This window comes from Phascolarctos cinereus, unplaced genomic scaffold, assembly GCF_003287225.1.
Source record: "Phascolarctos cinereus isolate Bilbo 61053 unplaced genomic scaffold, phaCin_HiC Scaffold_5;HRSCAF=322, whole genome shotgun sequence".
NCBI lineage: Eukaryota > Metazoa > Chordata > Mammalia > Diprotodontia > Phascolarctidae > Phascolarctos > Phascolarctos cinereus.
The window spans coordinates 445,764,749-445,789,309 of NW_027555958.1; the positions used below are offsets into that span (position 1 = coordinate 445,764,749).

General features: G+C 45.6%; 1 protein-coding gene across 7 annotated transcripts in view; it reads left to right on the forward strand.

Annotated features, from left to right (window-relative positions):
• The window catches only part of ST3GAL3 (ST3 beta-galactoside alpha-2,3-sialyltransferase 3), a 150,153-nt gene that overhangs the window by 72,565 nt on the left and 53,027 nt on the right, over window positions 1-24,561 (forward strand). For all 7 annotated transcript variants that reach the window (XM_020975366.2, XM_020975365.2, XM_020975368.2 and 4 more), the window contains one exon: window positions 9,367-9,459. In XM_020975366.2, coding sequence (XP_020831025.1) covers window positions 9,367-9,459 — 93 coding nt within the window. The remainder of the gene's footprint in view (window positions 1-9,366; window positions 9,460-24,561) is intronic.

A 24,561-nucleotide genomic window follows, 5' to 3' on the forward strand; every position in this document is an offset into this window, starting at 1 on the left:
ATAAGGTGATGATAGGCCCACAGCATCATGCCCAGGTCAAACCGCTGGAGTGAATGCTCAGTTCTTGGCACTGCTGCTTAAGAAGGCTACTGATGAGCTGGAAAGAACCAAGAGGAGAGCACCAGGCTGGGAAGGGGCCTTGCGGGCATGCTGGGTGATCACTTGGAGGAATGGACCAGGTTATCCTAGAGAAGAAAGACTCAGGAACAAGACAGCTGTCCTGAAATATTTGAAAGGCTGTCGTACAGAAGGGCAAGCCTTGCTCTATTCTGCCCTGCTGGGCAGAACCAGGACCAATGGATGAAATTGTGAGGAAGTAAACTGAGGCTGGATGTCAGAGAAAGCTTCCTTCACAGTCCTGTCCCTGATGGGGGGAGCTGTCTGGAGAGGCTGGATGTCAGAGAAAGCTTCCTTCACAGTGCTGTCCCTGATGGGGGGAGCTGTCTGGAGAGGCTGGATGTCAGAGAAAGCTTCCTTCACAGTCCTGTCCCTGATGGGGTGAGCTGTCTGGAGAGGCTGGATGTCAGAGAAAGCTTCCTTCACAGTCCTGTCCCTGATGGGGTGAACTGTCTGGAGAGGCTGGGGTTTTTCTTTCTGGCGGCCTGGCTGACCCCAGGTGGGCCATGTAGAAGGAGGGATGGGATGTAATGTCCCTGAGGCCCTGCCAGCTGCTGGCCAAGAAGGTGAGATTAGCTCAGGCTTTAGGAGGCATTTGTAGAGATAGAAGAATAGCCATGTGGCCAACAACAGAGAGACATGGCCCCAAACTGAGTTGTGGCAGGAAGACTGTAGAACCCAAGGGACCTCCTGGCCAAGAGGGCTGAGTGCCCAAGCAGAGAACTTCGCCCATCCTTCTCAGGTCCTTTAGCAGGGAGGAGTCCAGCCCCCTCTCCTCCAATCCCTGGAGACCTACCTGGGCCTTAGTTTCCTGTAAACTCTAGTGGTATGCCTAGGTGCCTCTGAGGCCCCTACCAGCTGAGAGTCTGTGACCTCCTGAGGCAGGCCCTTCCTCTTGGGAATGGTGCTTATTGTCAGGAAGTGTCTTTGACATCAAGCTTCAGTGTCCCTCCCTGGATTTTCACCCCAATACTCCTTTGTCATACCTTTGTGAGGAGCTGAGAGAAGGGGCAGGCAGGTGTACAAAGCAGTCTCTTGGGCACCATTCCTTCCCTTCTGCCCCTCACCTGGAGCTCCTGGTCTCCTGCGTTTTGCCTGCAGCCTGGCAAACTGCCTTCTGGCAGAAGTCAGAACTCAGGCCAACAAGAATTGGAAATTGAGGGGATACCCATCAATTGGGGAATGGCTGAACAAGTTGTGGTATATGATTGTGATGGAATGCTGTTGTGGTGTAAGAAATGATAAGCAGGTGGATTTCAGAAAAATCTGGAAAGACTTGTATGGACTGATGCTGAGTGAAGTGAACAGGACCAGGAGAACATTGTACACAGTAACAGCCATGTTGTGCAGTGACTAACTGATAGACTTAGCTCTTCTCAGCAGTGCAAGGATCAAAGACATCTCCAAAAGACTCATGATGGAAAATGCTGTCCACACCCAGAGAAAGAACTAGAGTCTGAATGCAGATGGAAGCAGACTATTTGCTCTTTCTCTCTTTTCTTTGTTTCTTCTTTCTTGTGGTTTCTCTCATTGGTTCTACTTCTTCTTTACAACATGACTACTGTGAAAATATGTTTAATGTGAATGTATATGTAGAGCCTATGTCAGATTGCAAGCCGTCTTGGGGAAGAGGAGGGGAAGAAGGGGGAGAAAATTTGGAATTCAAAATCTTATGGAAGTGAATATTGAAAACCAAAAAAACCAAAACAAAACAAACCAACTTATTAATATAAAAAAAAAAAAGAACTCAGGCGAAGAGCCTGGCTACTCACCCACCCACCTGTCTGCCTGCCCATTGGTAGCCTCTGTCCAGCACCATGGACTTTTGCAAGCCCTTTGGAAAGAGAACTCTTGGTTTTGGCTAATGCCTGGCTTTTGTCAAAGCCCAGCTTTCCTCATATCCCAGTCCCATATCTGAGCCCAGGTTTTGTGAACTCCCTCCCCCGTGTCCCCTCCTGGGAGCTTGGGCTACCCCTACTGTAAGCAGGAACAGATGGGGGCACACCATTCACTGCAATGCCTCTTTCCTTTCCTTTTCTCTCCCTCTCACTTGTCTCTCTCCCTTTGTATTTTCTTCCCTTTCTCCTTCCTCCTTCTTTCTCCCCCTCTTTCTCCCCCTCTCCATTTCTTCCTTTTTTTCTGTGTCCTCCTTCTCTCCCTCTCTTTCCCCTTTCCTCTTCCCCCTCTCCTCTTTTTCTCTTCCTCCTCCCTCCCTCTCTTTCTCTCCCTCTCTTTCCTGCCCCCCTCCTCCTCTTCCCCCTCCCTTTTCCCTCTCTCCCGCCTTCCCTGTCCTTCCTTTCTCTGCTTCGTTCCCCCAGAGCCTGACCCTCCCTTTTATGGAACAGATGCTTACCCTTGAAAGGCTGGAGGCTGGCTTCTCTTTGTTCCCTTGCTCAGAGGCTCCTAGTCTGTTCCCTATATGTGAGCTTGGCCTCGATAGAATGCAGGCTCAGTGGCTTTCTTAATCCAATGCTTCCTCCTTGTCAAGCTGTTGTGTCCGCCTGCGCGTCTGGCTGCAGATGAGGACCTAGATTGGAGCCTTGAGCTGGGCCTCAGCCATGTAAGACACTGGATTCCCAGAATAGCCTTTCTGGAAAGGCCTATGGAGGGCTCTAGTCAAGCCTGCACATGAACAGGAATCCCCCCATGGCATCCGTAACTAGTGGGTACACCACCTCAGCTTCAGGAGTAGCCAGGACCGGGAGCTCCCTGGCTTCCAAATCAGTCCATTCCCTTTGGGAGCAGCTCTGGTTGTTGGAGCAGACCACTGCTTGGGATCCCGGTGGCCTTGGCTTCCTAGATTGTGGTTTTTTTTTTTGCCTTGGTCTGTCCATGGGCCCTGTATTGGCATTTGGCTAAACAAATCACCCACTGCTAAGGAGGTCTAAGTGCGGAAGGAAGAGGCTGGTCCTGCATCCTGGGTCATCCCTCTTCCCCTTCTTGTTGGTGTCCTGGGTGGATGGGAGGGGACAGAGGGGGCCAGCTCAGAGGCAAGAAGTGTGTGTGGGAGGTGGGTTAGGACTCCTGTGTTAGGGCCCAGGGCCAAGAGCAGGCTTCTTTGGTCACCATGTGAGTATAGAGACAGAAGATGGACTCTTACAGAGGGTGCATGAGGCAGAGTACACAAGTATATGCTCTAGTCTTATGATGTCCCTGTGATTTCATTGATTCAGGAGTTCCCTCCCATGTTGCAGATTGCAGCCCGTGGCCTCCCACAAGTTAGCATCAGGGGGCTATCCACTATGTGAGGACCCCGCGAGGGGAGCCCTCTGGCCACCCACCTCTAAGGACAGTCCTCTTACCGTCTGATCATCTGCCTTCTCTTCCCGTGACATGGTTCCACAATGGTGTCCCTTATTCCTGTTTCTCTTCAGTTTTCCCTTTACTTTGTGTAGCAGCTCTTTCCATCGAATGTAGGCCTCTGTCTCTAGCCCTTAGAAACTGTTGCGTTCTGTGTCTCACTAATGTATAGCAACACCAGCAGAGTGTTTGTCCTGAAAAGAGGGGCCTCAGCTTGGGAGCAAGAATAGTGCATTTCCCAAAAGCCACCCAGCCCACTCTCCTCCTCCTGCTTAGCTCGGGGCCTTGCTTATTCTCCACCTGTCCTGTCCGTGCCAGATAAACACATTGTTGGACAGGCTCCACAGGGCATGCATCCAAATGTGCGCTGAGCTCCGGGCAACATACATTCTTCATCCGCTTGGTCTTTCCTGTGTGGATGGAAACTCCTCTGCGTGGGTCCAGATCTCTTCCAGGAGTCTCTGCCCGGTTCTGGGGTATGATGCATTTACACTGTGTCATCTACAAACAGCAGCATCTGCGAGGCCCCACCATCCACAAGGATTCAGCTCCGAATCCAGGTTGAAGACAGATGAGGGAGGGTCGTGCAGAGATTCTGGAAAGATGGGCCGGAGACTGCTTGTGAAGGTCCTTAAACAGCAAACTGAAAAGTCTGTACTTTATCCTAGAGCCAAGGGGGAGCCCCCTGGAGCCTGGAAAGTTTGCTTCGGTGATTTCCTGAAATGTCATGTTCAGCTTCTTTTTTTTTTTTCCTAAATTTTCTGGGATGTCAATAATTCTGAGATTGCTATTTCAGCTTACCCTCTATGTTAGTCTCTTGACTGAAATTTTAGTAAGAATGCGCACAACTCTAATTTATTTTTAAAAAATTTTAGTGAGGCTTGTTTTTATACTGTAGTCATTTAACAAAAGTTATTAAGCAAAACCAATGGATATAGTATAGGCAACATTCTGCACCCATTGTCCCCCACCTCTCCACAGAGTAGAGGAGTGCTCTTCATCTGTTTGCCAGGCCTTCTCTTAATCAAAGTTTGGTTTCTCTCAGTGAACAGTATTTGCAAAGCACTGGCCTCTTCTTCCTCCTCCTCCTCTTTGTCCTCCTGACTATATGAAGTAGAAGCAGTGAAAGGGCTACCAGACCTCTTTGATAGATATGGGAATTGAGGCTCAGAGTGGTTAAATGATTTGTCCAGGGTTGGAGCGAGGATTTGAACCCACTCCTTTCCTGACTGCAAGCCCAGAACTCGATCCTTTATATTCTTCTTGGGAGAATTCAGGGATTTCCTGATCCTCTCTTCCCCTGCCCTCACATCAGGGCAGTCTGTTTGCTGCTGTGGTAAGTCTGTTGGGGGCTGAGTGTCTCACCCCTTTCTCCGTCTTGGCCATCTCTGTGAGCGCTCCTGTCCTGTCTCCCTTCTTCTCACCTTTGATATTTTACTCCCTCCAAGCTCTGCCTGTTTGGTCTTGGGATTTCTTGGCCAGTTGTCCTCGCCCCCTTTCCTTCAGCACGGTCATTCATTTCTCTCTTGGGCCTTTGGTTCTGCTCTGGTCACTTTGTCACTTGTTCTGGGGGATTCTACAACTTGGGTCAGCCCTTGGCACGTCTTGGCTCATTTAATTTGATGTTGATTTTAGTTTCCCAATGCCATGAGGCATTTGTAGCTTTTCTTCTCTTTGGTGCATTACTTAATGAGAGAGATCGGAAGCAGCTGACTCCCAGGATCTTCTCCCTCCACTGTCTGAAGGAGCTTACAAGGAAGGCATCCCGTCAGGCTTACAGGACAGGGCTCAGGTGGGTGTGGAGCAACACACCAGTGCCAGCCTGAGCCCCTCCCCTCCCCTCATCCTGTTACTGGCCTCCTTGGCCTTATTAATTGTCATTTCAGATTCCAAGCCAATCAAAGGGCATGTTCTAATAGTTTTTCATAAAGTCATAGGAATGCACAATCTCAGTTACTCAGTTAGCACTGAGCCCTCGTTGTAGTTTATTAAACAAACTGGAGAAACCCTTTCCCCCATGTCCTCATCTCATATAGCTTAATCTCATAAGCTGAAACAAATATCAGTGTTGGCTGGATATACAATTTATTAGCAGTATAACAAACAATGAAAGTTATTAATCAGTTGAGTATTTAAATGTTTACTCTGTCATACTTAAATACCTCAACAATGTATCACAGTGAGAAAGATTGTAGTCAGAGGCCCTTCTAAATATTAACTGTAACTGCCGACTTCTTAACTCTGGAGTGGACTCCCACCATTCATCTCTGAGGATTTCAGTCAAAGATCTCAAGAATTCTCTTCAAGATGTCTCTTCCCTAGGATAGGAGCTAACTGGCCTCTGAGGGGAGAAGTTTCCTTAGTCCTTTCTCTCTTTCCTTAGACCCTCCTGCACCATGACAGTCTGCACCCTCACTCCCATAATTCTGTTTCCCCCTAAAGATCCAGGAAGAAGCTCCGAAGTCTGTGTGGGAATGAAGCTCCTATGGGGGCTGCAGTCACACAAGTGAGACAACCACACAGTCACAGAGCCTTGGGCCTGCAGAGTTGGAAGGGGCCTCAGAGCTTGGCTAGCCCAATGTCTGCCCAAATTGTGATGACCAGATGCATCTGAGTGGTCAGCCAGAGCCTTTTTAAATACCTTTTAATTAAATACCTTCTAAGATAGTTAATAATATTTTAATCAATTATTATTTAATTAATATATAATATTAAATATTAAGTAGTAAAATTTCAAATATTCATTTAAGTACCTTTTAAATACCTTCAGCGATGTAAAGCTCGCTATAACCCAAGTACATTTCATTGTTGAATATCTCTACTTGTAAAAAATATTTTCTTGTGTGGAGTCAAGATCTGACACCATGCAACATCTCCCTGTCAGTCCCATGGCTACTCCCCAAGGCCGAGAAGAAAACATCTAACCCTTCTCCATCTGACTGCCATTTGGACATTTGGAGACTGGCAACGTATTTCCTTCACATCTTCTCTTGTGTCTTCCTTTGTGCTAATTAGCTCCTGGATCCCAGGGCTTAGAGACACATCTCCACAGTATTTACAAGTAGCCTGTAACCCACTGGGGAAACACTGAAGCTTAACCAAATACAAAGTGACATGTAGAATATGAATGGCTAGTTAAAGATCTGGAGGTTTGAGTGGACCACAAGCTCAGTATGAGGCAGCAGGGGGAAGTGGTAGGGCCCACCCAAATCTAATGGGATCTTGGGCTGCACTGAGAGGGGCGCAGCATCCAGGAAAGTCCCCCTGTCATCTGCCCATATCAGACCTCATGTGGACTGCTGGGTCAGTCAGTCAGAAGGCATTTATTAAGCACCTGCTGGATGCCAAGTACCATACTAAGCCCTGGTGATAGAAAGGCAAAAATGCGGTCCCTGCCCTCAAGGAGCTCTCATTCTAATTGGGGAGAGTACATGCAAGTAACTATGTGCGTAAGAGTGTACTAATAACAATAATGAGAAGTGCTGCCAGGTTTGCCAAGGCCCTTCCAGGCGTTAACCTCCTCTGAGCGTGACCATTGCTCAGCAAGAGAGGCCATGAGGAGGGCCACCAGAGCGGCGCAGTCCCTGTCACACGAAGGCGCCCCAGGTGGCGTGGCCCCTCTCCGGCTTCCTTTTGTGTGCCGGCTTCCCTATTAGACTGGAAGCTTCTTGAGGGCAGGGACTGGCTTTCTTTTTCTTATATGTATCCCCAACTCTTGGCACAAAGCCTGGCACACAGTAGGCACCTAATATATAAATATTGATAGAATTGAACTGTCATGAGCTTGGGGCTGTTTCTTTTTTGTCTTTGTACCCTCAGTGCTGAGCCCAGGATCAGGTGCCAGATTAATGTTTGTGCAGCGAATCTGCGTTGTTCACGTAGCCACAGAGCTGGCGCTTTTCCCCTGGGGCCTAAGGGGACAATGGGCCTATGATGCGGAGTCCGGTGGATGGCTTCTCAAGGACAAGAGCCCAAAGCTCAGCCAAACATCTGGGGTGGCCTTCGACATCCTCACGAGCCTGTGGCATTTTGGAATTAGGCCTGGCAGTGAAACGCTCCCTGTTCAGAGACTCTTGTGGTTTGGGCTGCAGATGGCCTGGGGGTCCCACTCCCGTGCAGGGGCTGCTGTGGGGGGTGACTCAGCCATCCCAACACTCCTGCTATTCTTCTCCTAGACAGGCAGCGGCTCATGGCAGTGGCATTTTAATTGGGGAATGGCCTTGACGTTGCCTGTTTGTTGTGCATTCTGGGGCCAGAGGGGGCACTTCTTTGTAGGGGAGGCCTTCTGGACCCTGCTGCCTGGGTTAGGGCACCGAGGATGCCAGGATGAGGAGAGGAGGGAGTTGGGCCTGCCTCATCCCTTCCACCACCTTTGGGAGGAGCTAAAGTTGGCTGGCCCCAGGCCTCTGGCTCTGACTGCGTGTCCAGCCTGGCAAGTGTGTGCCCAGATCTGTAGGAGAGAAGGGCCCCATCAAGACAGACCTCTGTCGTCCACATGTCTTCCCTCAGATGCAGGGACAGAGTTAGATGGGCAACAAAGAAAGCTTCAAAGTGGGTAGATATGACGGACCCATCCATCTTCTCTGGTGCAGTATATAGAGGGCTAGGCCTGGAGTCAGGAAGACCTAAGTTCAGCTCCAACCTCAGACACTTCCTAGCTCTGTGAGCCTGGCAAGTCACCTAATTGCTGCCTGCCTCAGTTTCCTCAACTGTAAAGTGGGAATAATGCTGACACCTATTTCTCAGAGTTGTGAGGATCAAATGAGATAATTGTGAAATTCTTAGCACAGTGCCTGGCACATAGCAGGCATTGATAAGTGCTTTCTTCTTTTTCATTCCCCTTTCCTATGGCAGCTTCTCTGACCTCCCCAGCCCTAGCCCTGAGGAGTACTCCCAGAGGCCCCAGCTGTGTCTGTCCACGTGCTGTCAATATCCTCATGGGTTCCACTGTGGAGAGCCATAGTGGGGTGTGTGGGTATCTAAGGCCATTGTGGCTTGCTGGGCTCTGGCCCTCAGGAGGACTCCCAGAGGCCCTGTGTCTGTCCACATGATGTCAATATCCTCATGGGTCCCACTGAAGAAACCAGTGCCAAATTGTGGGAGTTTCCACAAATACTTCCTTGTGGACTGAGGCAGAGAGGCTGCTGCCCTGTCATTACATCTGGAGAAGGCACGCAGGGATCCTGCCCACGAAAGGCCTTTGGTCTGACATGAGCCACTTTTCTACTGGCAGGGCTCCTGGCCCCCGGTCTGGGGAAGGAGGTGTTACCACTGCCATTGACTCAGATCTATAGGGACATCAGACATCCTTGGTTAAGCATCTCAGCATCTGACCTTTGGGGAAGACTCATGGCCCCTGAAATATGGTCCCTATTCTGAACAGTAGGCCCTTGGGGCTGGCTGCTTAATCTTTCCCATTTCCCTATAAACTGCACCTTGTTCCATAGCCGCCTATACTCACTGCAATGGAGAGAGTGCTGCTAGGAACTCAAATCTTGTTTCTTTCACTCCCTACATGATCCTGGGGGCAGTTCCCTTCATCTCCCTGGGCCTTTGTTTTCCCCTTTAGAAAGTAGTCTGAGGTCAGATTTGAACTCGGGTCTTCCTGACCCCAGGCAAAGTGCTCTAGCCAGTATTCCTAACTACCAGAAAAGTGGTGAGCTTCCAGTCACTGGCCAGGTGGCTGCTTGTTAGGGATGGGGTCAAATGGTTGATCCACTGGCATGGTATGCCTTCACTAGAGGCTTTCAGGAGGTGGGGGCTGGGGACAGTTCAGGACAGACTTTTCGAAGGTCAAAGGTCTTTTTGAAGGACCAGAGGCAGTGAGGTAGCTAGAGAGGGAGCAGGAGTGGAGCCATGCTATAGGAGGTCTCGGACAGTCTCTAGCACAGATTCTAGCTCCAGTGAGGGTACTGGGCCTGCTAATTCCTGACTCCTTTTCCCTCGCAGGCCTGCAGAGTTAGCGACCAAGTATGCCAACTTGTCAGATGGGGCTTGCAAGCCTGGCTACGCATCCGCCCTGATGACCGCCATCTTCCCCAAGTAAGTGCACTCTGTCTGCTCTCCCCGTCAGACTTGCTCCCTAGGCCTGAGGCTCAAAGCCAGCAACAAGGCGTTCTTCTCTACCTCCATAAGACAACCCCTGGTGACCTCTTGGCCAGGATTTTAGGCCATGATTTGGGTAAGATGAGCCTGCCCGCAGGGCCTTCCACCTGTGTGGCCTGAAGCTTTTGTTGGCATTCCCCCTTCCCAGGCTTGGCAGGATGTGAATACTGTGGTGAGGAGGTTGGAACCCAGATGGGCAGCCCAGGAAGTGAAGTGTGCATGGGCATGTGGAGAAACTACCCGAGTTGTGGCTGATGTGACTGTCTGGTCAAGCCTTGTTCACATGAGGTCTGGAAGGACTGGCTGCTCTGTCCCTGAAAACAGTCTCTGAAAGCAACCACTCGAGGGCAGGGGGCAGAGGCCAATCTGAGTGCGGGCAGCTGACTCAGCTCAGCTCACCCAGGCTTCTGCCATGGCTCCTTCCAGAGCCTTATCCAACTGTCTGGCCATGGAGCAGGGCAGACGACAGGAGACAAGGAACACCATTTGCTCTTTCCTGGGGAGAGCAGCCTTGGACTGGGTTCCTGGCTCCTGGTAGCTGTCTACTTTAAGTGGACTTTAAGCTCAGCAGAGAGAGGGCTAGTTCAAGAGAATTAGGGACAAGAGCATGGAAGTGTTTCCCCTGCCAGCCTGTGGAGGTGGGAGGGAAGAGGGTTCTATGTCTGGCCCTGGCTCATCCTGGGCTGTGGCTGCTGGCTGGTCAGCTGTGCCCGATGCCATTTCTTGGGCTCTGGAAGCAGAGAGGGGACCTGTCCTCACTGCTGTTCCTCTACCTCACTGCTAGTCCTTGTGTCCATATGGATCTGGGAGGGCCTCTCTAAGCCTCTTGCTCCCATGCACAGTTCAGGAGCCAGATGACCTGGGTAGACATCATTGTGTCCTCTGCTGGTTTGGATTGGCAAGTGTGGGCCACACACATTTGTGATCAGCCCAGCCTGGGTGCTGGTGGTAGGTGCATAGGCCCATGGCACCGAGAGCTTCCTTGGGTCCTTTGGCCTCTTCTGTCTAGGGCAGCCCTGCCTGCCATTCCCCAGGGATTTGGGCTTCCGAGTCCTGGGGTCCTTGACCACACCTCCTATGTGTTGTTGGCTGTGGCTATCTTGACAGCTTCCTGGTGTAAGTGTTCTTTGTGAGAACTGGGCCGAGGCCTGCTGTGCCAGGAACTCCAGAGCCTTGTGGTTGGGAAATGGGGCAGGGACAAGTCCAGATTCAGACTTCTGGAGAAATTTGGGACCACAATGGCACGGAGGCCCTCTAGCCTTCAGTACCTACGCACCTGGAGCCCTGGCATTATGGCTGCCTGCGTGTGTTTGCAGCCTCAGCCAAGCAGCCATGTACCATGTATCACCTGGCTGACTGGAAGTGGAGGGAAAGCTGATATCTGCCCCAGGCCCGTTCCCTGGCCACCAGCATGGCCCATCTGCTGAGCAAAGGAGCAAATAGGGAGGAGGAGCTGGAGGCCTGCCAGCTGGGCTGAGAGAACAGGGAGCACCTTGTCTTTCCTGGCCCAGGAAAGTGATAGGGGGCCAGAGGCACAGCACCACAGGTGCTTCAGCCAGCAGGCAAGTCCCACCGCTGGGCCCGACAGCTGAGCTCAGCTCCTGGTCAGGCAGCGGGGAGCGAGGGAAGCCAGAGCAGCCAGGTAGCCCTGCTCTGGGCACAGTGAGCACAAGAATCACAAGCAGCCCGTGAGGAGCCAGAGCCACCCCCAAAGCCCTGGGCCTTCTGTGCCGTGGCCAGCCCTCAACTGTAGGGGGTGTGCTGAATGTCTCGCTCTGGGCTTTTGTAATAGCCATAGAAGCCATCCAGCTTCCTTTTAGGAAAGAGTATAATCAAAGTAAGAAAAGGGGAGAGAAGAAAAAAGAGAAGGGAGGGAGGGAGGGAAGGGAGAGAAGGAGGAGGGAGAAGGGAAGGAGAGAGAGAAGAATAAAATAGGGGAAGGGAAAAGGAGGAGAAGAAAGAAAAGAAGGAGTTTCTTGACTCATTTCTCATCTTTTTTCTCTAAAATGTATTCAGGGATTGGGGAGGGGAATTTCTCTCTCCTACTGAGCAGAAGCACATGGCAGGGGGAGACATGCTCACATGGCCTGAGAGGGTAGACCAAGGCACGGTTCCTGAACCCCTGTCTCCTGTGGAGCAGGGGGTGGATTTTGACTTCCCTCAGGTGGCACTGTCTTGACTTCTGGCCCTCTAGCCAAAAAGGGAGAATTCTAGGGCAGCCCCACCTTGTAGCTAACTCCAAAATTTCCTAAATTCAGGTCTGGACAAGAAGATTTCCCCAGGTGGGCTCCTTGGAGGGTGAAGAGAACAAATTGGCTTGGCTTCTGTCCAGTATCTTGCTGGTGTTACAAGTCTTCTAGGCATCTAGAGGGCATAGTGGATAGAGTACTGGGCCTGGAGTTAGGAAGACCTGAGTTCCAATTCACTTGAGTGTGGAGTTCACTAGAACCTTGTGATCTTTTTCAGGTGACATGTCACCACAGCAGCCTAGGGCAGAGCTACTTGGACTGAAGGGCAAATCAGTTTTCCCTAGGACCTCTACACCTCCCTGACCCCAGACTCTGCTTTATATTATCTGCTGTACTATCTGCCAGGTAACCTGAGCCTGGCCATCTTCATCTCTCCCCTCTCTTTCTTTCCACCTCTTGCCTTTGCTCTGGGAATACTAATCAAACCTATAGGGTCATTGGTACTGGAAAGGAACCCCTACTCCTCTCTTCACTGTCCCTGGCTCCCCACTTCCCTCTTTGAAGTGCCTGTGCTTAATAAATGCTTATGGATGGATTAATTGAATGCTGTTATGAAGTTAGGTTTTTGAGCTAGATATTCCACAGTAGGTAGAGGCTCCTATAGAAAAACAATAAACACTGTGTGACCCTGAGCAGGTCACTTAACCCCAGTTGCCTAAAAAAACAAACAAACAAACAAACAAAAACAATAAACAGGCAAAAATGGCAGAATGGAGGCAGAAACTCACCTGAACTCTTCCAAATTCCCTTCCAAACAACTTTAAAATAATACCTCACGTTGAATTCTTGATCAACAGAACCCCAAAAAAGGCCAGGGTGAGATAATTTTTCAACCCAAGATGATGTAGGGGGTCGCCAGGAAAGGTCTGTCACGTCAGAGTGGTCGCTGGCCTCAGAGTGCAGTGCGGGCTATGTCCCAGCAACACCAGCAGCGGGTCTTGGAAGTGGCTGCATCAGCAGCAGCTTTGGGAGCTCTCATCCCACTGAAGGTAAGGTGGGGGCGGTGCAGACAACCAGTCAGAAAGAGATTGTAGGGGCCTCTTTGCTGGTGCTAGGTCCAGGATCCTGTTGCCTTGTACATACTCAGTTCTGGATCCCAGTCCAAGGGCAAATAAGAGTACTAGTGCTTGAGGCTGCAGGGGAGGAGGGACCTTGTTCATAGTTCCTGGGTGGAGAAGAGTGCTTGCAGTCACTCACAAGGGAGCAGAGGTCCTGGTCTCAGTTCCTAGACAGAAAGAATCTGCTATAGGAGAGCAGGGAAACTGGTCACAGTTGTAGGAATGCCAGGATTTGTTCTACAGGGCAACAGAGTCTCTTCCTGAGTAAAGACAAGAGCAGTGACCACAACTTTCTTTATATCGTGCCCCCTTGAAGAGCCAAAAACTTACAGACCCCTGGATCTAGCTCTGAAAATAGCAGCACGAAAAACCAGAAGCTTGACACAGTGCCGCCTTCACCCTAGGAATACAGCCCAATTTTAACGTAAAGTTTAAAGTCAAGAAATAGGCTAGGAAAATGAGCACACGAGGAAAAAGAACCTGATCATAAAAAGTGACTGTGAGGACAGGGAAGATCAAGGCACAAACTCAGAAGCCAATGATGGCAAAAGAGCTACAAGCAAAGCCTTGAAAAAAATGTGGATTGGACACAAAACTCAACAAGAATTCCTGGAAGAGCTCAAAAAGGATTTTAAAAAAGAAATAAAAGAGGTGCAGGAAAAACTTGGAAAAGAAATGAGAGTGATGCAAGAAAAAGAGGCACAAAAATCCATTGAAGAGAAGAACTCCTTAAAAAGCAGAATTGGCTAAGTGAAAAAAGAAATACAGAAGTTCACTAAAGAAAATAATTCCTTAATTAGAATTGAGCATGTGGAAGCTAATGACTCCATGAGACAGCAAGAAGTAATAAAACAGTTAAAATGAAAAAAAAATAGAAGAAAATGTGAAATATTTTATTGGAAAAATAACTGACCTGGAAAACATATCAGTGTGAGATAATTATGGGAACTATTGGACTGCCTGAAAGCCATGATCAAAAATAGAGATCTTTCAATAAAGTATTGTGGAAAACTGCCCTGATATCCTAGAACTAGAGGGTAAAATAGAAATTGAAGGAGTCCACCAATCGTCTCCTGAAAGAGATACCAAAATGTAAGCAGCCAGAAAGAAACAATTAAAATATCATGGAGCCACAGTCAAGATCACATAAGATTTTGCAGTTTGCACATTAAAGGAGTGGAAAGCTTGGAATATGATATTCTAGAAGGCAAAGGAGCTAGGATTGTAACCAAGAATAACCTACCCAGTGAAACTGAGCATAATACTTCATTGGAAAAAAATGGATATTTAATGAAAGAGAGGACTTCCAAACATTGCTCATGAAAAGACCAGAAAACTTGACTTTCCAATACAAGAGGCACAAAAGGTAAACATGAAAGAGAAATCATCAGGTATTCAATTAGGTTAAACTGTTTACATTCCTACATGGGAAGATGATACTTGTAACTCGTGAGAACTTTATCATTATTAGGGCAGTTAGAAGGAATATGTATAGACAGAGGGCACAGGTGTGAACTGAATTTGATGGAATGATCTAAAATTAATCCTCCAGACTAAGGGATGGGAAAGAGGGATGCACTGGGGAAAAGGGGAAGAGAGAGGAACAACAGTGAAAATTATCTCACATAAAAGAGGTCCTCAAGGAAGAGCTTTTGCAGTGGAGAGGAAAATGGGGGGGGCAGTTACGGGAAATGCTTGAACATTACTTTTATTGGAATTGCTTCAAAGAGGGAATAACATACACATTCAGTTGGGTATAGCAATCTTTCTAATCCAACAGGGAAGGAGGAGGGGAAGGGGATAAGAGAAAGAAGGGACTAATGGAAGGGAGGATGGATTAAAGGAAGCAGAAGTCAGAAGCCAAGCAAACATGTGAGAAGGGACAAAGTAAAAAGAGAAAGAGAAGGATAAATGGGGAAAAATAGGATGAAGGGAAATATGCAGTTAGTAATCATAACTGTGAATGCCAGTGGGATAGACTCACCACAAAATGGAAGTGGATAGCAGAATGGATTAAAAGCCAGAATTCAACGATACGTTGTTTACAAGATGCACAACTCAAACAGAGACACACAGAGAGTAAAGATAAGGGGCTAGAGAAGAATCTGTTATGCTTCAGCTAAGGTTAAAAAAATTCTGGGGTAGTAGTCACAAACTCAGAAAAAGCAAAAGCAAAAATAGACCTAATTAAAAGAGATGAGCAGAGAAACTACATTTTGCTAAAAGGTCATAGACAATGTAGTAATAACAATATTAAACATAAATGCAGCAAATGGCATAGGATTCAAATTCTTGAAAGAAAAGTTAAATGAGTTGTAGGAGGAATTAAGCAGTAAAACTTTATTAGTGAGGGACCTCAACTTTCTCCCCTCAGAAGTAAATAAATCTAACCATAAAATAAATAAGAAAAAAAGTTGAGGAGATGAATAGAGGTTTAGAAAAGTTAGAAATGATAGACCTCTGGAGAAAGTTGAATGAAAATAGAAAGGAGTTTACCTTTTTCTCAGCTGTACATGGCAAATTCACAAAATTGACAGGGCATAAAAACCTCACAATCAAATACAGAAAAGCAGAAATCTTAAATGCATCCCTTTCATATCATAATGTAATAAAAATTACATTAAAAAAAGGACCATGGAGATATAGATTAAAAATTAACTATAAGTTAAATAGTCTAATCCTACAGAATGAGTGGGTCAAAGAACAAGTCATAGAAACAATAATTTTATTACAGACAATGAGAACCATGAGACAACGTGCCAAAATTTATGGGATGTAGCCAAAGCAGAACTTAAGGGAAAACTTCTATCTCTAAACACTTACATCAATAAAATAGAGAAACAGCAGGTTAATGAATTGAGCATGCAATTTTTAAAAAAGTAGAAAAAGAGCAAATTAAAAATCCCCAATTAGACACCAAATTGGAAATCCTGAAAATCAAAGGAGAGATTAATAAAATTGAAAGTAAGAAAATCATTGAACTAATAAATAAAGCTAGGAGTTGGTTTTATGGGGGGAAAACTCAATTAAATAGACAAATGACTGGTTAATTAGATTAAGAAAAAGAAAGAAGAAAACCAAATCACCAGTATCAAAAATGAAAAGGGTAAAATGCATCATGAATGAATATGAAGTTAAAGCAATTATTAGGACTTAGTTTGCCCAATTACATGCCAATTAATCTGACAATGTAGATAAAATGGATGGATATTTACAAAAATATAAATTGCCCAAATTAACATGAGAGGAAATAGAACACTTAAATAACCCTATCTTAGAAATTGAACAAGCCATCAATGAGCTCCCTAAGAAAAAATATCCCCAGAACTAAGTGGATTCACAAGTGAATTCTACCAAACATTTAAAGAACAATTGATTCCAGTACTATATAAAGTATTTGGGAAAATAGGTCAAAAAGGAGCAACACAAATAGTTTTGATTCCTACAGCAGGAAGAGCGAAAACAGAGAAAGAAAACTATAAAGAAAACTATAGACCATTTTCCTTAATGAATATTGATGCAAAAATTTTGAATAAAATACTAGCAAGGAATTGTGACATATCACAAATGACCAGGTGAGATTTATACCAGGAGTGCAGGGCTGGTTCAATTAGGAAAACTGTCAGCATAATTGAGTATATCAGTAACAAAAACCATATGGTTAACTCAGTAGATGTAGAAAAAGCTTTTGACAAAATACAACATTCATTCCTATTAAAAACACTAAAGCATAGGAATAAAGGGAGTTTCCTTAAAATGGTAAATGTTGTTTAGTCATATCCAAGTCTTTGTGACTCCATTTGGGGTTTTCTTGGCAAACTAGAGTGATTTGCCATTTCCTTTTCCAGCTCACTTTACAGATAAGGAAACTGAGGCAAATAAGGTTAGGTGATTTGCCTAGAGTCACACAGCTAGGTCCTCCTAACTCCAGGGCTAGTGCTCTATCTACTATGCCACCTAGCTACCCCTCCTAATCTATCTAAGACCATCATCAAGTTTTATCTGTTGTGAGGATAAACTAGAAGTCTTCCCAGTAAAATCAGGAGGTGAAACAAGCATGCCCATTGTTATTATTCAATATTGTATAATATTATTCAATACTATGGCAATAAGACAAGAAAAACAAATTGAAGGAATTTGAATAGTCAACAAGGAAATGAAACCATCACTCTTTGCAGAAAATAAGATGATATATTTGGAGAATCCTAGAGAATCAACTAAAAAACTAGTTGAGATAATAACTTGAGCAAAGTTGCAGGATATAAAATAAACCCACATAAAACATCAACATTTCTATAAATTACAACACAGCCCAACAGCAAGAGATAGAAAGAGAAATTCCATTTAAAATAGCTGTAAATAATATAAAATACTTGGGTGTCTGCCTGCTAAGACAGACCCAGGAACTGTATGAACACAGTTACAAAACACTTTTCACAGAAAGAAAGTCGCATCTAAACAATTGGAGAAATATTAATTGCTTATGTATAGGCTAAGCCAATACAATAAAAATTATAATTCTGCCTAAATTAATTTACTTATTTAATGCCACACCAATCACATTACCAAAAATTTATTTTATAGAGTAATAACAAAAAGTAATAACAAAATTCATCTGGAAGAACAAAAGGTCAAGAATATCAAGTAAACCAAAGGAAAAAAATGTGAAAGAACGTGGCCTAGTAATACCAGATCTCAAATTGTATTATAAAGCAGTAAAGTGCCAAAGCAATTTGGCACTGCCTAAGAAAAAAAGTAGCGAATCAGAGGAATTGATTAGGTACACGGTATACAGTAGTAAATGACCATAGTAATCTAGTGTTTGATAAATTCAAAGATCCAAGATTCTGATGCAAGAAATCGTTATTTGACAAAAATTGCTGAGAAGACTAGAAAGCAATTTGGCAAAAATTAGGCATAGGCCAATGTCTCACACCACATTCTGAGAAAAGGTGCATGTCTTAGACATAAATGGTGGCATCATAAACAAATTAGGGGACCATGGAATATTTTACATGTCAGATTTATGGATAAGGGAAGAATTTATATTTAAACAAGAGATAGAGAGCATTATGAGATGTAAAATGGATAATTTTGATTATGCAAAATTAAAAAGTTTTTGCACAAATAAAACCCTTACTGCCAAAATTAAAAAGAAAGCAGGAAACTGGGGAAATTTTTTTTTCATTACAAATTTCTCTAATAAAGGCCTCATTTCTCAAATATATAGAGAAATGAGCCAGATTTATAAAAGTAAGAGCCATTCTTCAGTTGATAACTGGTTAAAACATATGAACAGGCAGTTTTCAGAAGAAGAAACCAAAGCTATCTTTAGTCATATAAAAATGCCCTAAATCACTACTGATTAGAGAAATGCAAATTCAAACAACTCTGAAGTACCATCTTACACCTCTCAGACTGGCTAACATGACAGAAAAAGAAAATGATGAATGATGGATGGGATGTGGAAAAATTGGGACACTAATGTACTATTGGTGGAGTTGTGAACTGATCCAGCTATTCTGGAGAGCAATTTGGAACCATGTCCAAAGGGCAACCAAACTGCATACCCTTTGATCCAGCAATACCACTACTAGTTCTGTTTCCCAAAGAAGTCAGGGAAAAGGGGAAAGGACCTGTTTGTACAAAAATATTTATAGTAGCTCTTTTTTGTGGTGGCAAAGAATTGGAATCTGAGGGGATCCCCATCAATTGGGAATGGCCAAACAAATTGTGGTTTTGTGCTATAAGAAATGATGAGCAGGATGCTTTCAGAAAAATCTGGGGAAACTCATGTGAACTGATGCAAGGTGAAATGATCCAAGCCAGAAGAATATTGTACATAGTAATAGCGATAATGTATGATGATCAACTGTGAATGACTTAGCTATTCTCAGCTATACAATGGTCCAAGACAATTTTCGGAAGGACTTGCAATGAAAAATGCTCTCCACCTTCAGAGAAATAACTGATGGAGTTTGAATGCAGGCTGAAGCAGACTTTTTAAACTTTCTTTACTTTTCTTGGGTTTTTCTTTTTGGTCTGTGTTTTCTTTTGCAGCATGGCTAATATGGAAGTATGTTTTACATGAATGTACATGTATAATCTATATCAAATTGCCTTCTCAAGGAGGGGAGAAGGAATATGGATCTCAAAATTTTAAAAAATGAATGTTAAATTTTTGTTAACATTAAGAAAAAATAAAATAAGAGAGGGGGAAAAAGAAAAGCAATAAATAGTGAGGAAAGGCAAGAAGGTCCCTATCTGAGGTCCAAGGTCCTAGAGTTACCCCAGCTTGGCCTCCCAGCAGCAGAAGAGAGGCCCTGAATGGTCTCACTGGGAGCAATGAGGTTCAATCCCAGCATATCCAAGAGGAGTCAAGGATGGCTTTCTTTAGCTCCAGTCTTGTCTCTGCTCATCACTGTAAGCGTATCCTTCGCAGGCTGATCTGGGCACAGCCCCAAGAAAAGCTAAGACTTTAATCTGGCAAGATCCATTCTCAAACATCATGGCTGTGATAGTCTGCTGAGATGTATCTTGTATCTTCCTGTCCCTGCCTGGAGTTCCCCACTGCCTGGCCTTGGCAGCAGAAGCTCATAAATTCAGTGTTGCCACTCCTCCTCAATCCTATCCTTGTGGCTCTAACTTTTATCCCTATTAAAGCTCATCTCGTGGTGTCTTGGATACAGAGAGGGCAGCTGGGCACGTGGCATGGCCCAGAGCTCCTGAGAGCAGTGATTTCACTAGCAGTGATGTAACTATGCTTCTGTAGCCAGTCGACAAGCCATATTTGAATGGCTGGGACATACCAGGAGCTGGAGATTCATGGACAGAAGCTAAGCAGGCCCTGTTCTTCAGGAGCTTACACTCCAAGGGGGAGACAGTAGGCCTATTTATAAGTACAACATAGAAAAAGAGGAAGTAGCTGGGGAACAAAGGAACTAGCAGCTGGGGGGACCAGGAAGCTTTCTTGTAGGAGGTCTTCACTGGGGAAAAGCATTCTAAGTGTAAGGGGTGGCTGGTGCAAAAGCTCGGCCATGGGAGAGAGGGTTGTGTGTAAGGAACAGTAAGAAGGCTAGTCTGGCTAGTCTGGCTAGAATACATGGATGAAGAGCCAGCAAAGGAGACTGAGAAATGGTGAAACAGGTACGAGGAGAGCCAGGGGAGAACAGTGTCAGGAAGACCCAGACAAACCCACAAATGCCCATTCGTTCTCCTGGGTTTGTGTCTTGAGCGTCCTTGTCACCACATTAGTTATTATAGGATGGGATTCTTTTTTATTTTCTCATTCTTCCAGCCCACTTTCTGACTTTGGACTTGATATTGGGTCTGAGCTCTGCCACACTTCAGGAGGGAAGGTCTGGGCTAGTCCTGCTGCTACTTTCTTGTGCGTATTGAGTGTTACATTATTTCAGGATCTCACGAACAGCACAGGCTATAGACTTACGCTCCCAGTACTCCCAGAGTGGTCAGATCTAGGGCAAAGCATGATAGCTGTGCAAATTCTTGACCTGAGTTTGTGCCTGAGTAGCAGGCTGGTGGGCTTGCCCCTTGTGGAGGTCCAGTAGACTGCTTCTGGACTCAGCCCCAGTTAGTCAGCCAGCTGAAAAGCTCTGCTAGTTCAGAGGGATAGAACCATTGGCTCCCCTTTGATCTGGGCTTCCGGCTCTGGTTCTTCTGCTGCAGGTTCTGCTCCTAGGGTTGGAGCGCACAGCTACTATTTGTTTTTGAGCTTGCTCCTCTTGGTGCATAGCCTAAGATCCTCATAGCACCCCTAAGTGCAACTACCCTCCTCAATCCTCCCTACATCTGGGAAGGAAAGTATAGAATTTCCAGTGAGCACCTGTTCCTTGCATCCTAGGGGCCCTTCTCTGCTCTGTCTGGGATCTCTTCTTCCCCTGTTCTAACTAGCATGGTTGTGGCCAAACCCCTTCCCCTGTGTCTGTAAACCTACCTGTTTGTTTCTCTATGTCAGCCTGGGCTGGAAATCATTCACTGTGATTTTTTTCTTGTATTTCCTGATCAGGATTCAGTCTCCTGCATTTTCTAGATCTTTTTGAAAGACTTGTGCCGGGTCAGATAGGGGAACTGGCTTGCTTCTTCCTGCTTTTCCACCATCTTGGTTCTGCCTTTATGTTTTTATTGTTTTTCAGTTGGGGTGGGGAAGGTAGGAAGTTTAGAAAATACATGCTTGAGGGGCAGCTAGGTGGCACAGTGGATAGAGCACCGGCCCTGAAGTCAGGAGGACCTGAGTTCAAATCTGGCCTCAGACAAAACACTTGACACTTACTAGCTGTGTGACCCTGGGCAAGTCACTTAACCCCAATTGCCTAAAAGCAAAACAAAGAAAAGGAAAGAAAAGAAAGAAAGAAAATAAATGCTTGTTAATTGAAAAAAATTTTTTTTCAAAGATAATCAATTAGAAAGGAATAGAAGGATAGCCTTGCTGCAGGGATGAGCCTGTTGAGGCAGATTCCAAGGAGGAGCCCTAAAGGAGTCTTCCTCTATGAACAGTGAGAAGGGATAGAAAGGGTATATGCTGCTACTGGGCAGATGGGAAGAAGATGGCTGGAGTGGAGTATAAACCATTGCAAGACAGAGAGGGCCATGTGAATCAGTGCTCACCATGCACTTGTTAGCCAGCATGGGACTGGCCCCATGGTAGGGGTTCCAAGCCAAGCAGTCCAAGGTTCCCAGGCATGGTCTCTGGAGGTTCAACGGGGGCTGCAGCAAGGCAGGGAGCAAGAAGGTGGCTGGGGTGCACTATGAACCATGGGCCATAGGGATATCAGCTTGACAGATGATTTGGAAAGATTAAAAGGTTGCTGAGGTTAAAAATGCTTTGTACTTAAATTGGTATTCACACATTTCAACATCTTTATTAATGAAATAATTTCCATGTCAAAATATTATTCTCTCTAAGTTTTCTATGTCTACTTTTGAAATAAAACTTAAGGATGTTTATAGCAGATGTTGGATGATGATTCTCTAGAATGGGTGGTGATTAAGTTTGCTATTCTGCTAGGCACATTGATGTTGTAATATCGAGCTAGATTAAAAGAAAAATAATTAATTAAAAAAGAAAAGAACAGAGTAGATATGGGGAGGCCAGTGGAGAGGCTGTTGCAATAGTCTGGGCAAGAGGGTTAGGGTTCTATAGAAGTGGCCCAGTAGTAGCGAAGGGGCCAGATGCTGGAGATGTTCAGAAGTTAAAAATGAGAATTGCCAAGAGATTGGCTATGTGGTGAGATTGAAGATTGAAGGAGGGCTCTGAGATTGTGAACTTGAGTAACTGGAAGAATGGGACCACCTTCCGCAGATATAGGGCAGTTAGGAATGGGGGAGATACCTAGAGGGGATCAGATTCCCATTTGGCCATGCTGACTTTGAAATGCCTGGAGAACATATAGTTGGGGATGTTTAGCAGTTAGTATTGTAGGACTGAATCCAGAAGAGAAAGTAGATATGTAGATTTAGGTTATCTGTATAGAGATGATCCTATTTGGAGCTGATAGAGAAAAGAGCCAAGGCACGGCCCTGCGTACACCCCTGCGATGAGGGTGGGGCCTGGAGGAAGAGGCAGCAAAGGAGACAGAGAAAGAGCAGTCAGAGAGGTAGGAGGAGACCAGGAGAGCACAGGGTCAAGAAAACCCAGAGAGGAGAGGGAAGGCAACAGTGGGAAAGGCTACAGGGAGGTCAAGACAGATTCCAGCTTCAACATTGCCAGGGTGGTCAGATGGCATGAGCTCCAGGCCTTCCCTGTCTTGGTTGCCCTCCTTAATGTGGTCCTGTGTATCAGCTGCTGCCTAGAACTGAGCCTGGTGCTCCACACAGAGCCCCTTCTTTGGCCTGGGGAGCTCTGCTTCCTCTTACACAGATGTCCAAGATAACCTCGGTTTTGTTGTCTGTTCTGTCTTATGCTGTGACTTACTCAAGTTTTCAGTGCACTAAAACTCCCAGGTCTTTTCAAGACAAACAGCTGTTTAGCTAACTCATCTCCCTTCCCTCTCCTCCCCGCTTACTTTTGTACAGTTGATTTTTTGGACCCAAGTTTAAGTTTTACATTTGTTCCTATTGTGATCTAATTTTATTCAGCCCAAATTTCTGGCCTTGAGAAATTTATCTTTTGGGATCCCAACTCTCCTAGTCAGTATGTTAGCTGTCTCTCCTAGGGATATTTTAATGTGCACATTGAAACTATGCATTTGCTTAAAATGCTAAAGAACCAGCAGATCCATGGAACCCACATTTCAAGTTGACTTTGGACCATTAAAACTTCTCTTTGAGCCCAGCTGCCCAACCAGTCCCATATCCACTGAGCTCTGCTGTGTCTAGCACACATCTCTCCATCTGTAAAATAAGAGTAACATGAGAGATCTTGGTTAAATATGCTGCTAAAATCTAGGCCACTCAGTCATTTATTAAGTGCCTACTGTGTATCAGGCTATGTGTGTAAACTCTAGGAATACAAAGAAAGGCAAAACCATGGTCCCTCCCCTCAAGAAGCTCCCAGCCTAACAACTTAGACAGTATGCCAATAACTGCACTGCAAGAGATTTACAGGAGAGGCAAGTTCAGAGCAAAGGACTAGCAGTAGGTATGGAGAGCAGGATGGGCCTCTTATGGAAAGAGGGAATTGATCCAAGAATTGAGAGGAGCCAGAAATTAGGGATGAAAAGAGAGAGAGCTCCAGACAGGGGGCACAGCTAGTGCAAAGTCCTGGAGGTGGGAGATAGAGGGTCACATGTGAGGAACAGCAAGGAGGGCAGCATCTCTAGAGCCTAAAGGGGCCAGCCAGGGCTTTCCCAGATGCCTGGCCCAGGGTCCTGCCTTGCTGCTCCCCTCCCTCTTCTTGACTGAAGCTGGTATGGGAGGAAGCAGGATGCAGTGGAGAGTGTCAGAGGACCTAGAGGCAAGGCTTTCTTTTGATGTGGACTCCCTGGATGACCTTGGACGGTCATACTTGGAAGGCCCTCGTGGGCCTCAGCTTCCTCCTCTGTGAAATAAGGGCTTGTCTTGGCTAGCCTTGGAGGCCCCCCCACCCCGGCTCTATATCTGGAATGCTGAGGTGTCCTTGGGTTCTCTTTTTTAAAAAAAAATTTAATTACATGTAATTGCATGTAAATTACAATTACATGTAAAAAATTTTCACCATTCATTTTTGTAAAATTTTGAGTTCCAAATTATCTCCCTCCTGTCCCTTCCCCATCCGCTGAGAAGGCAAGCAGTTTGATATTGATTATACATGTAAAGTCATGCAAAACACATTTCCATATTAGCCATGTTTTAAAGAAAACGTACCCACACAAAGACAAGAAGCAAAAAGAAAATTTTAAAATATGCTTCAATCTGCACTCAGAGTTCATTATCAGTTCTCTCTCCGGAGGTGGAAAGCATTTTTCATCATGGGCCCTTGGAATTGTCTTGGATCATTACCTTGATCAGAGTAGCCAAGTCTTTCACACTTGATCATCCTTACGCTGTTGCTGTTACTGTGTACAATATTCTCCTGGTTCTGCTCACTTCACTTTGCATTAGTTCCTACAAGTCTTCCCAGGTTTTTCTGAAACCATCCCTCTCATCATTTCTTATAGCACAATAGTATTCCATTACAACCACATACCGCAACTTGTTCAGCCAGTTCCCCAGTAGATGGGCATCTCCTCCATTTCCAGCTCTTGACTACCACAGAAAGAGCTGCTATAAGTATTTTTGTACATGTGGGTCCTTTT